Source organism: Euprymna scolopes, chromosome 11 (assembly GCF_053919585.1).
Source record: "Euprymna scolopes isolate OS-2025 chromosome 11, ASM5391958v1, whole genome shotgun sequence".
NCBI lineage: Eukaryota > Metazoa > Mollusca > Cephalopoda > Sepiida > Sepiolidae > Euprymna > Euprymna scolopes.
The window spans coordinates 47,120,180-47,133,388 of NC_136492.1; the positions used below are offsets into that span (position 1 = coordinate 47,120,180).

Below are 13,209 nucleotides of genomic sequence, written 5' to 3' on the forward strand. Positions count from 1 at the left end.
TGTAAATTATTTTATATATGTATTGTACATTACCCGCCCTAGGTAAGGAAAAAGTTTTTCATATTTTTCATATGTGCTGTAAATTTCCTGTCCTTGGAAGGTACAATTATTTTATACATATGCTGTGTAATACCCGTCCTAGAGTAGGTAAACTATTCGTTTGTTCGAGATAGCAAATGATACATAGACATAAAACATCCCACTATCCTAAGAATAACAGGTATGTTCAAAATCAACTTCATTTTTCTCATTGTCTTATACGGTACCGAATAACGCCGGGTTGCCTTGCTAGTTATAATTAAAAACAGAATTTCTGAAATCATCAAGTTTTATCGTATGTTTTAATAGTTGTGCAACCAATATCGTATGGCAAACCGTCTTATCTCCCTCGACTGAAGTTGAATTGAATTAAGGATCCACTATTTTTTAAACCCAACGTAATTGTGGATGATTTCTTTTTGTTAAAAATCTATCTAACACCTCGTCTATTGGATTATTTTTCGTAATTTTTGGAATTTTTTTACTAATTTCGCACTGACACGTAAACACGTAATAATCTTTTCACCTGAAACGCGTTAGTTTAAAAGATCACTAATGTAAACAAACGCCGCAGTTTCTTTTTATTGTTATTAAGAAAACTTCTTTTGTCATTGAAAATTAGTGTGTTAGTTTGTCTGTTGTGAAGATTACTGGGCTAAATAGACGAAAGTAAGTTTATAATGAAGGAACACAGATTAATAAAACCATGTGACAAATGAAACTAAAGTTAAAATCTGCTGCTTATCTGATCACATATAGAAAGAAAAAAGAACACACTTCCCATTATAGAATGAGGTCAAAATAATTGACAGGGAAGATTAAGAGTTTGATGACTGAATGCGGCACATATGCTAAAAAAAAAGAAAGAAAAATTACTAAGAAGGCCGAGCATAGAGATCAGCAGTAAATGAGGGCCTCTAATTGTAAAGAAAAACAAAAATTGTACAACTCCTCCTTAAACTTTCAACAGTAAAATGGAGATAATCCCCTGCCAAACTTTATTAGAGTTACTTCCCTTTACTAGTCATTTCACACATACGAAACCATGACAAAATACAACAGACACAACTTCAAGAATACAAAACCATCCACGGAGCCAGTAGCTTTCCTCCTTTCTTTTCCAAGATAGCGACCAACATGCCTGACGAAGGTCGAAGGCTACACCGACTGAAACGTTACACAAATAACACTCAAGATAAGAACAATAGTCTGATCAAAACAAGTAATACGAACATTCTTCTTTTAGAATGAAAATTTTAATTTTCAAAAACTCAGATTAAAATAAATTTTATTTGAAATGAAATACCTATGTTATACATTTAAATGCCAAATTACATCGCACATATTGTGTAAAATAAACATTTGTTTAAAATTGATATTTCGACATGTTACGTCTTCCCCGGAATATTTTTATCTTCCCATGCCAAATTCTTTTTATTTTAATAACACTATGGCACGGACAGTTTTTAAAAATATATTCTGAGGAAGACATATCACGTTGGAATATTAATTTTGTACAAATACATGTTTATTTTACAAAATCTTTGCGTTTTAATTTTGCTTTTAAACGTATGACATACGTATTTAATTTTACAATTTAAACAACTCTTATTTATGTCACACAACCTAAAATGTTATTTATTTCAACAGACACGTTGTTTCGTATAGAAAACCCTAACAATGTTTAAAAAATAAATGTTCATACTACTATTCATTCAAATCGGCGTAACTGCGCCATGAGGCATAACTGGAGTCATTTATTACATCAGGAAGTCCGTTTTAACACTGGATAATCCTTTTGGATAAAGAAATAAACTTTTCTTTGATAAGAAAAAGTTATATTTTCCAAAACTCAGATTAAAATAAATTTTATTTATTTCAACAAACACATTGTTATGGTTTTAAATGGACGGTTAGAATTTAAAAAAGATCTTCCGGTTAGAATGTATATGTATGAGAAAGTAAGTGAATGTCTGGCATCTGATCAGTAGGGCTGTGACAACAGAATACTCTTTTCATTCTTTTGACTCTCGGGTATATATCCGACACAGTTAGACACACTTAATCAACCGAGAACCACATTCGTCTATATAAAAACATATAAGATATTAACGGATATATGCTCAAGAGTCAAAACAATGAAAATAATATGCTGTTGTCACAGCCGTGCTGATAAGATGTCCCATCCGTAGAACAAACTAAGAAAATTGATAAGAAATGAAATACTCTTACAAAACGATATGTTTTATATGTCTACTGTACTGTTACTAATTTGCCTAATATTAAATAATTGCAACTGATTTTAAGAAATAAAACGTGGATAATACTTATTATTTTAAACATTCTACATTATAAAAATAAAATTGTAAAAACAAATTAAAATATCAATACTAATCCTACATTATAAGCTTTAAAGAATTACAATGAAATTGAAACAAAATTATATTTTAAAAAATTGATCTCAAATCCATTCCAATATCTGCCGAACTACTCTCATTTACACAAATCTCTATATGCACATTTGAACAAAGTCGAATATATATTTGAGGAAGGAAAAATGTTCCGGAAATATACTACACTGATGTCCGTAAGAATATAATCTATAATATAAATCTCACCTGTCTGTTTAAATGTATGTATGTATGTTTGTATATCTGCTCAAAAATTTTGCCAGAGGCGACGAATTTTTACGATATTGGTATCGTTTTGAAGCGTGACCCTTCGGGCGATAAATATCGAAAAATTGACCCAAAAGATTAATTCTCAACTGGACACTTTTCTACAGAGAGGAGTCGCTTTTTTCGCCAATATTTTCGAAAGTCATCCCCGCTTTTCGATTGACTACCATTAATTTAAACATTCGTTACTTCCGGTTTCGCGATGGGCGCAATAGCAAAGACGTCATTTTTTTTTTTTTGCATGTTCTTTTCCTCCTTCTTTGTATGGGTTCGAGCCTGCCTGCCTATTACCACTTTTTTTTTCTTTGCTCAACACACACCTCCAAACACCCGGGCAACGCCGAGTACCCAGGCTAGTATAATATAATGTAATAAGAATATAAACACACACACACACACACACACACACACACACATATATATATATTAATAAAAGGTGAATCTGCATAACTCATTGTCTTCTATAAATTAACTTTATTTAAACATTATTGTTTATTTGAAATTGGGCAGATGTAAAGCAATGTGGAATGAAAAAAAACTTTTATAAGTGGTTGACGCTATTTACATCATACCTAACTCATATAATAGCTATCAAGAAGTGGCCATGTGTAAAAAACATCGAGAACTGATTTCTTACAATAACTACCTTCACATGATACATGATCACGAGCTGAGATTTCTGCATTGTCTAGAATTAATAATAAATTAGTCCTACAGATCCTTATTGAGTGCTAACAGGAATATTATACGTACCGGAATGAATTCATAATATTGAGGCATTCCAGATCCATATAATAAAAATAAAAAGGTTATCCTTACAACATGCTCTAAACTTCTCAAAAGCAGACTTTGGTGAAAACTGTGAAATTAGAGTTTGCAAGACCGAAGCTATGGAATTAGAGAAAGGTTTAAAATTATGTTATAATTTTTTTAATGAGAAACTGTATACTATTGCATCATTTATTTATTGCTCATATTTCAGTAAAATCAGAGTAAGATTACATGCTCTCTCGAGAAATCTTTAAGAAGAAAATACAAAAACAAATAAATATGTATGAACTAAGAACAATATGCATATGTTCAGGAGCATTCCTATTACGTATCACATTCCTATGTCTAATATTATAAAATTAGTTAAATAGACATTAATTATCTCTTTACATAATTTTGTGGCACAGCTGACTTCAGATAGTGAATTTTGATGACAGTAACACCTTTGAATGTGCCAAGTACATCACTAACAATTAATATAAATGTAGTTATCTTTATGAAGGAAAAAGATGGGTAAAAACGTTTCATGAATGCATCACCAGTTTATAAGTACTAACTGAGCAAGGTAATTTGAGAAATGAATGTGAGAAAAAATGAGTTAACGAACAAAATATATTTATCTACCAATAATTTTACAGAGATGTAAAATATACTTATAGAAGATTTAAAGTTTTTCAATAAGAAATAAACAAGAACGACAGAAAACTCTTTTTAAGGTTCTGTTATATGTATGTGTATATGTGCGTGTGTATTTGCATTCTGAGTGGCTGAGTTATCATTAGATAGATAGAAGCAGGCTTCAGGGAATTTCAGTTTGGGGCACTCCAGTTAATGTTTCTTGGATGGGCTTATTTGATGTTGCTGAAAATTGAGATACGCTACAAGTGTTATCCGGAAGAATGATCGTGTTGACTAATTCACTATTTTTATTAATTGGGTTAATTTGACAGACTTGTTACTTGTTTGTTTTAAAACGATTTTCATTGATTGAGAAATATTTTGTTAACACGTTCCTGTAAATATTCAAACTTACTTTTAGAAGCGAAGAGGAGAGCATATCGAAACGAACGAGAAAAAAGGGTACTTATGTAAGCCATTCGCATTTTTTTCGGCATTTGTTTGAATCGCATCTTGATGTAAAACTTTGACGCCTCACTGCCGTTTTAGAGCAAGTTACTTTATTAGTGACTCCTTTTTCCAGAATAAAAAACGGGAAAGAGTAAGCCGAACGAACAAAGAAAAAGGGTAGATTATATCAGTTTGGTAATTCTCTTGCACATTAACTTCTAATCTACCATAAATTTATAGTAGTAGCCAGAGAAGTTCATGGTTTATCCCTAGTCTTATATCATTAAACGAAACAAAAAACATGATCTATTTTGGTGGCAGGACACTAGTCTGTCGTATTTCTTATCAAGGCTAGTATCCATTTATAAACTGGGATTGCATGTTTGAGCAGCTGGTCTTCCCAAATATTCACCCATCTAAGTAATGACTAGGGTCGCCATCACTTAACTTTAGTTTGTATTTATGTGCTTCCCCACGAGAGCAAATTAGGCACAAGGCTGTTTTTGATGTGAAGAGAGGAGGGAAAGAGGAACCAGCTCCCCACAGGGAACTGATAGTGACAATTGGTATGAAGGGTTTCCCCTACATTGACCAAAACTGATTGCTACAAGAGCAATGGTCTGATATGTGGGGTTGCCCCCACATATAACTTTTAGTGCAGGATCTGCAGAACAGTTACTACACTTTGATCTTTGATCCTGGGACAAGAAGGCCTGGCGGAATCACTTTAGTTATCTGATAAGAATCTGTGGGTTGATGTGATTTAGTTGTAAACAATGAATCAAGACAAAAAGACGGACACACCATCATATGAGTATCGATTATTACATTGTGCAATAAACCCAACTGGTTTATGCCAGGAATAAAAGTTGTAAAAACTTACTTACCTAACTTTACCAAATACTCGATACTTATTTTCGAATTTAATTCACAAAAGGAAAAAAGTCCTGTGAATTTTTGATTTTATTATTGAATATTTTAACTTACAAATATCAATATAAAAATCACAGTAAATACAAAATTAAAAAAATTGGAAGAAAGTAAGATTTTATGTTAAAATATTTTCAGTCATATTTTAACTTTGTATTATTTTTAGTTCTTGCGATCTAAATATATTCATAACATCCGTACAAATATAAATGAAAGATACAAGTTAGTTTTGTACAACAAATTAGCATTCAAGCAAGTCTCCAAAACAAATTGTTTAAATATATTCATTCGATGACTTTTTTGAGTTTTTAGAAATTGATTACTTAGTTCAAACTTTATCTCATTTTCTTTCAAGCTGCTAGACAAATCCAAATAAATTTTAAGAAATTTTTTATTAAAAAAAATATATATATTTAAAAATTTTAACTGAATTCATTTTTTGGCTAAATATCGTCTTCAAAGTTTTAATATATGCAAATTGATTATCAGATTAATGAATTGAAAAATTTTCAGAAGCAAGTGACATAGAAAAATGTGTTTGTTTTTTGCTATTTTTAGTGCATATTCTTTTTATCTGATATTTATTCATAAATTTTCTTTGTTTTTCCCCAAACAGTATTTTTTATTATCCTTTCTTATTGAAGTTTCAATGAATATTGAAAAGCGTATTTCACATATGCATACATATAATCTCAGATCTGGTTTGCTTTCTTACCTGCTACCAATACTATGTAAACCAGTAATATCTGTTCTATGATCAGGTTCTTGGCATCTAAACTGGCACCATGGTCAAGCAGGCTTTAGCTTGTCTGATGATGTGGATAGGTGAGTGCCTTCCAACAACACTAACGCACAAGAACCCTTAAAGGGTGGATGATCTAAATGAGAGTTGTTATCCATACAGATGAGTAAAAAATGGATCATTGTTTACTGTTGGCAACCTCGTAACATTTGCTTAATCATAGTCCTTATATTCCATGAGTGGTGTGTTGGGTTAATTAGTAACCTTTGTTAAGCTAATTATGAAGTAAATAAAGAAAACATATTTTTCTTCCTTAAACGCCTTCATACTGGAAGATATATCAAAGATGACAAAATAAAACCAATTAATTAACAATGTAACATTTTTTAAAAGATTTTTACACAGAGAGCTGCAGAAAGACACATCTATTTATTCGCTTGTTTACTACACAAAGGAAAAGACACGTTGCATAAGCGCCTTTATAAATGCAGTCAAAGAGGAAATAACCAAGTTACACAACTTTAAAAACATACGTCATCATTAAAGACAAAAAGCTTACATCACTGAAAAGCAAGCAGAAATCTAGAAATCTTAAAGGGAGATAACTCTTCAAGCACTAAAACTGAGCAATATTGAGGGGCAGTATTGGAAATTTATCAATGTGAATATGGTTTTAAGCCAGTTTTCCAATACCGTTCCTTCAGCATCATAAGTTGTCTGCTCACAAGTCCATTTATTATATTTTTCCCAGGCATTGTCTATTTCTCTATAACTGATCTAAACCTTTCTTTATTTATATGGATTTACATATTTAACAAAAACTTAAGTTTCAACGTGTGCACAGTGATTTAAGAAACATGGGACATGAGGCACCTGTTGTCAGGTAGCCTTCACAAACCTCTCCATAGCATTACAATGCCTTTGTTGGGCAATAACTAGTAATTTTGTCTGATCACTTACTAATAACAGGTATTGACTCTCAACAGTAGAATTCACCGAATCAACCAAACAGTCCCCTTTTGTGCCAAGGTTAGAAACTGTTTTTCCTTCAGATCTGCAACCATCTTGAAACTGTTTTCACAACTTTTTACTCCAGAAAGGCTACTGGACAAAATTTTGTTTTTCTGCTAAATCACTGAACCTGCAAAACTGTTCCATTGCTTCTCAAGCACTGAGATATATCAGAGATAAATACCAGGAATGTGTTAGACTTGATTTACTTCAGATTTTCATTTTAAAAAAAAAGAAAATATGTCATGGTAGTTCGCTCCAGTCAAAGTGACCACTGCCAATTCAACCAGCTGGTCGACAATTTAGTTCTTGATGTTTTCCTGATGAACCTCCCTCGAAATTTTGTGAATGTTTTTTTCGGATTCCATTCCCTCCTCCATTCATTTGAAGGAGATTTCTGCTGATCAGTTCGTTCTTTGCCTACACGTTCCCTTTCAGCTTTTCTTTAAAATACTGGCGACGTTTTTGACCAGTCATAGATCTTGATTTCTCCATTTTGGATTGAGGCGATGAATCAGTAAAAACTTGTTTTTCTCATGAAATTTCCATTTTGGTTTTCACATTTCAAAAATCACTTTCACAAACATCGTTATGCACAATTCCGAGACGTTGAGTGTTTTGGTTTCCACCAGTTTTTGGAAATGAGGAACGATATCTATATCCTCTTTTGTGTTACTGCATGAGCAAGTAATTGCTGCATGGGGTGCTTCCTTTATTTTATTGCAGTTCAAATAGTACATGTTCCCAACTTTTGAACTTGTAGGTACTATTTTCTTTTTGTTCAAACTTTTACAATCTGTCTCAGTAAATATGCAGGTTTTCTCAGATTTAGTAGCTCTCGACACACTTAATAAGTTGTAACATAATATGGGAATGCATCGAGTCTCATACAACTTGCCTCTTTGGTACTTCCCTTTTGGTACACATACATTTAATTCGAGTGTTCCAACCCAACTAGGAGATGCACAATTCTGTCCTCTTCGTGTATTAAGTCGCCAATGACTGCCAACTCATCAAATACCTCAACCATCGTTTTGATATGTTCATTAACAGAGTCACTTTCTTTTAATTCAAGGGAATATAATTTTCTCCCTAACACTAATTTGTTAGCCCGCGTTTTCTTTTGGAATTGATCAGCCGATTTCTTCCAAACGATCATGGCATCAGTCAGATCTCCAATTAAATATAAAAGTGACGTTTTCACAGAGAGAACAATTGTGGCTAACGCACGAGCTCTCCTTAACATATATGTTTTGTGTGCTTGAACATCAAGACTGTTGTAAAATAGATTCCGTTCCATCAAGAATTCCCCAGAAACCATCTTTAATCAAAGCTGTTTTCACTTGAACCCGCCATATCGAGTAGTTCATTTTATCAAGTAGCGACAAGAAAACATTAAGTTTTGCGTCCATAATTATTATTTGTTATAAACAAAACCTATTTTTCTTTTTTTATCACAACCGAAAATTCTAGACAGTCAAAAACAATGTTTAAACGTGTTTAATTTTTTTTGTTTTTTTTGTTATCCTTGCTATGTCATTTCTGGGTGCATGACCTATGTTGGGTTAATTAAGAACCTTTGTTAAATTAATTATGAAGTAAGTAAAGAAAACGTACCTTTTCCCTTAAATGACTTAATACTGGAAGTTATATCGAAGATGACAAAAAAGAATTAACAATGTAAAATTTTTTAGACTTTTTACAAAGAGATACAGAAGGACACGCCTGTTTATTTACTTGTTTACAACACGAAGAGAACGACACCTTAAATATGCGCCTTTATAAATACAGTCAAAGTGGAGATAATTCCAAGTTACCTAACTTTAAAAACATACGTCATCATTTAACAAAGGAAGATAACTCTTCAAGCACTAAAGTCCAGAAACATTGATAAATTTCCAATATGCTGTTTCTAAGAGGGAAGAATTGCTGTTTTCTGTATCAGCTATTGTTTTGAATAAGTGTATAAGGATATACAATCTGAATTTATTTCCTCTTCCCTGTGCACGGATAGAATAGCAGGATGGACTAGACTTGAAAACTCAAACCTTGAAAGGAAAGCTTATATTGGTAACAGAAAATCTACAAACTAACCGGTGTCTATATCACTGTCATATCACACAAGTATGACCTGGTAATTCGTCTCCATAAGTATATCAGCTATGATAGAAAGCTATGCAGAAAACACGAAAAGATGTACAATAATAAAATACCTTACACACCATTCAGTGTATATGCAATAATAACAAATTATTTTGTTTGTACTCTTTTTTTTTTGTCTCCGGCTAAAAATGAGAATCTGTCTTCATCCATAGTGGAAAATCACCATTCAAATATTTCTAGATTAGGATGCAAACCGTTTTTGTCTTATGGCATGTTGCATGTGACACATTTCTACTTAAGGCACAGGTGTGTTCACCCCAAATGAGCTGAAATCTTTATCATTTTAACATGAATGTTAACAACTGCTGCCAAACATTCTGTTGCTTAATTGAAGATGCCTCATATCATGAATCAAACTAATATCGCGTATGCTTAATTCGATCATGTACATCATCTACTAAGCTTTCAGTTTCCTGTTTAAATTCAGACTCCTATTTTTTTTTAACCGTGCCATGGGAAAAGCCATCAATAATTTTATGATACTCTAATGTCCTTATGGATTTCTTAAATGGATACAAATTTGAATAAAAGAACATTTAGGACTGCCTTATAACAATTTTGACCATTACAAGAAAGTTTACAATTTCCTGTCTGTAAAATAAAATGAAGCTTAAGATTTCATATTATTCATAAACACTTTGTTAAGGTTGAAAATTGGTTGATCATTACTTTTTACCCTCGCCCGTGTGTGTGGGTTATTTATTTTACTTTAAAATTTATTATTAAATGCAGATGCAAATATTTGCTTTGCTACTAGAACCCATTAAATAAAACTTATGTCCCCAAAATAACTTGCTGTTTCTAAGTGGGAAAGAAAATACTTACATCAGTAAAATGATGGATAAAGTCACAAAATGCCACATCACGTGCATAAAACTTAAGTTTCCGAGATTGTTATTAGTTCGATGTTATACCCGTCAAATACACTTCTGATAAGCGGCAATGCTGTGAAACTGCAGTCTTGAAACACATTTTCTTAATTCATTTTAATATAATTTACCATTGATAGGATATCCGGGCGTTTTATTCCCATGATTTCGTTTCTTCATTCAGTTCTATTCCAATCTTGAAAGGTTAATATATATATATATATATATATATATATATATATATATATATATATATATATATATATATATATATATCAAGTAAGTTACACAGACTCTATTGTGAGAAATCATCTGGCAATTAGCTTAATGATTTCCCTCAGGGATTAAACTCCGGTTTCTGTACAGTTTACTTGCCATAACTATATTTGTATACTACTACTAAGCTCTATTCATGTCTTGAGAATTGCTGAAGTAAATACTATACTTGTGTGTGTGTGTAATATACTATTTAGTTTTGTGTGATATTACAGAAATACACTCAACCATACGAAAATATGGAATTAACATTTTAGTCATCCGCACATTATTCCTCATCATGCTAAAAACCTGTACATTTTACATAACAATGTGTGCTTAAATTTAGTTTTCTGTTATATCTCTTGTTCACACATTCATATATTTTTATATTATTTTTTGTGTCCTTTTGGTGTTACAAATATAATGCCAGTAACTATTTTAAAATTCTATATCATATATTCCAGTCATTAAAAAAATGTGTTATAATCTAAAATTATTCTGCTTAATTCTAGTATTCTGAAGAATTTACAAAGTATATTTTTTGAGCATTCGTCAAATATTTTGCGGTTGAGATTTTAAATTTATGTTTAATAAAATAAATATCGATTGGATTCAAAGGATTCCTTTAAAAAAAATTGGTGCTTCTGCATTTTACCTACACGCGATTTCCATGAAGTTAGCTTCGGCTTGCTCAGCAGCTGACGGAAATAACCGTAAAAGGCTGGCCAAACGATCCTCTATTTTAACAAATATTTTTACATTGCATGAATCAATGAAGGCTAGTTTTTTTTATATAAATTGGAAGAAATAAAAAATTAATTTTAATCACGCAGGTTAGGATTTAGGCTTAGGGTTTGCTTAGATACATGTTTGTAATTTCATTTATTGTATTTTTTCTGCTTATAATTATAATTTTCTCGTAGCGATTTAACGTTTCGCGATTGGCCACTTCCGGTTATTCCTATCAGTGGCTAAGCATACCCGAGAAACTTCATGGAAACTGCAAGTCGGTATGTGCAGAAGTACCAAAAATTTAAAGGAAGCATCACATTTACTGACAATAACATGCGATCAAAGAGAAGTGATATGTATTAGTACATATTTCAACAGCATTGATCTATTGATCACGTGCCACACCAGGTACTATCGTGAATTAACTTGACTAACGCATATATAGTCATTATTTGAAGTAAGGTCTTGAGACAGTTTTCGGTCAACCCAGCCAGCTTCTAAAATTTAGAGGTTGAAAAATGTTTCTGTGATTTTAATTTAGTATTCATATTTATCAAATGCTGAATTATATATTTATTGAATGAATTTTGATCAAAGTAAACAAAAATAAAACTATAAATTCTGAATAAATTCATAGTAAGATAACTCGATGTGTTTTGAGACATACATGATAAGTATAAAGCAGAATTGATTTACTTGTGTTTACAGGTTGATATTGATTTGCGAGGAATGATCAACTTCAACAAAAGCAATATTACAGAACTTACAAAAATTGTTCAGCAGTTCAGTGCGGTGGCATATGAAAATCTTCTACTTTGCTTAAGTCAGGTAAATATTCTTCTTGTTATTTCTGGGAAAATGGCAGAAGCAGCATGACTAAATCTGTTACTAACAGAGATGTGGTATCTGTCTGAAACCGAAATTATACTATTACTTCTATTAATAAAAGAGATTTTTTTTCAACTTGTCAACAGTCCCTAATTATCCTACTGAAATAAAAGCTAAAACATTAGGAAGACTTGCATTGTAGATTCTAAAGAAAGTATGATACACAGGCCTACTTTGTTTACTAATAATACAGTGATGTCATCGTATTTCGATTATTTGCTGGTGAGATTGTTTTTTTTTTTGTTTTTATGTTATCAGAAATTATATGAGGGACGTTCCAAAAGTAATGCCTCCTATTTTTTATTCCGCCCGAATGAGTCAGAGGAGATTGCAAATTTCATTGGTATTATGACTGAACTTATGCATTTCCTCTCACTGTTGCAGATATTGACTGCGTGAGACATTAAGAAAACAACCCCTGTCATGGATCTGTGTCAGAAGCAGAGATGCATCATTGAATTCCAGGAAAAAGTGCGTTTGTGGGGTATATGATTAGAAAAGAAAGAAAAAAAAGAAACGTACCGGGCGTATCTGCATCGCTCTTTGGGAAAGAAGAAGGAAAGGATGACCAGCGCATTTGTATACACAAAGGGCATCTTGGGAAGGCAGAGCATGATGGGAGAAGCTATTTTTTTTCCTGTCTCTTCCTTTTTTTTCTAGATAGGAGGATATAAAAGCAGGGAAATATTCCCTGGGGAAGCAGAGAGAAAAGAGTCGTGAATATCTTCTCTTGAAAAGAATTTTGTAATGCTAACGTTCAGATTGTGCGGTGTGACATTGGTGGCGAGAGGCCAGGTGTGGTCGATTGGAAAAGAAGAGGGCAGAAACGTGCTGTTGTCGAGAGAGTGACTCACTCCTTCCCAGACCCCAGAACTGAATCCTGATTATAACCCTAGAAGCTATTTTGATGAGTCAAGCAGGTTAACATGGCTGACTGAAGACTCTCGACTCAGATGTTGAGACCCTTCACTGGGGAGGGTGACCTAATTAAATGTCTGGAAAAATTAAAGATAGTGGCAAGGTTGCAAAAAATCAAAGACGTGGTCACTCTGCTGCCGCT

At 32.4% G+C, this 13,209-nt stretch overlaps 1 protein-coding gene across 1 annotated transcript in view; it reads left to right on the top strand.

Moving 5' to 3' along the window:
• The window catches only part of LOC145287850 (coiled-coil domain-containing protein 39-like), a 2,493,216-nt gene that overhangs the window by 2,312,200 nt on the left and 167,807 nt on the right, over window positions 1-13,209 (top strand). Inside the window, exon 21 of the mRNA XM_080135726.1 lies at window positions 11,970-12,089. Within this exon, the coding sequence (XP_079991852.1) occupies window positions 11,970-12,089 (120 nt within the window). The remainder of the gene's footprint in view (window positions 1-11,969; window positions 12,090-13,209) is intronic.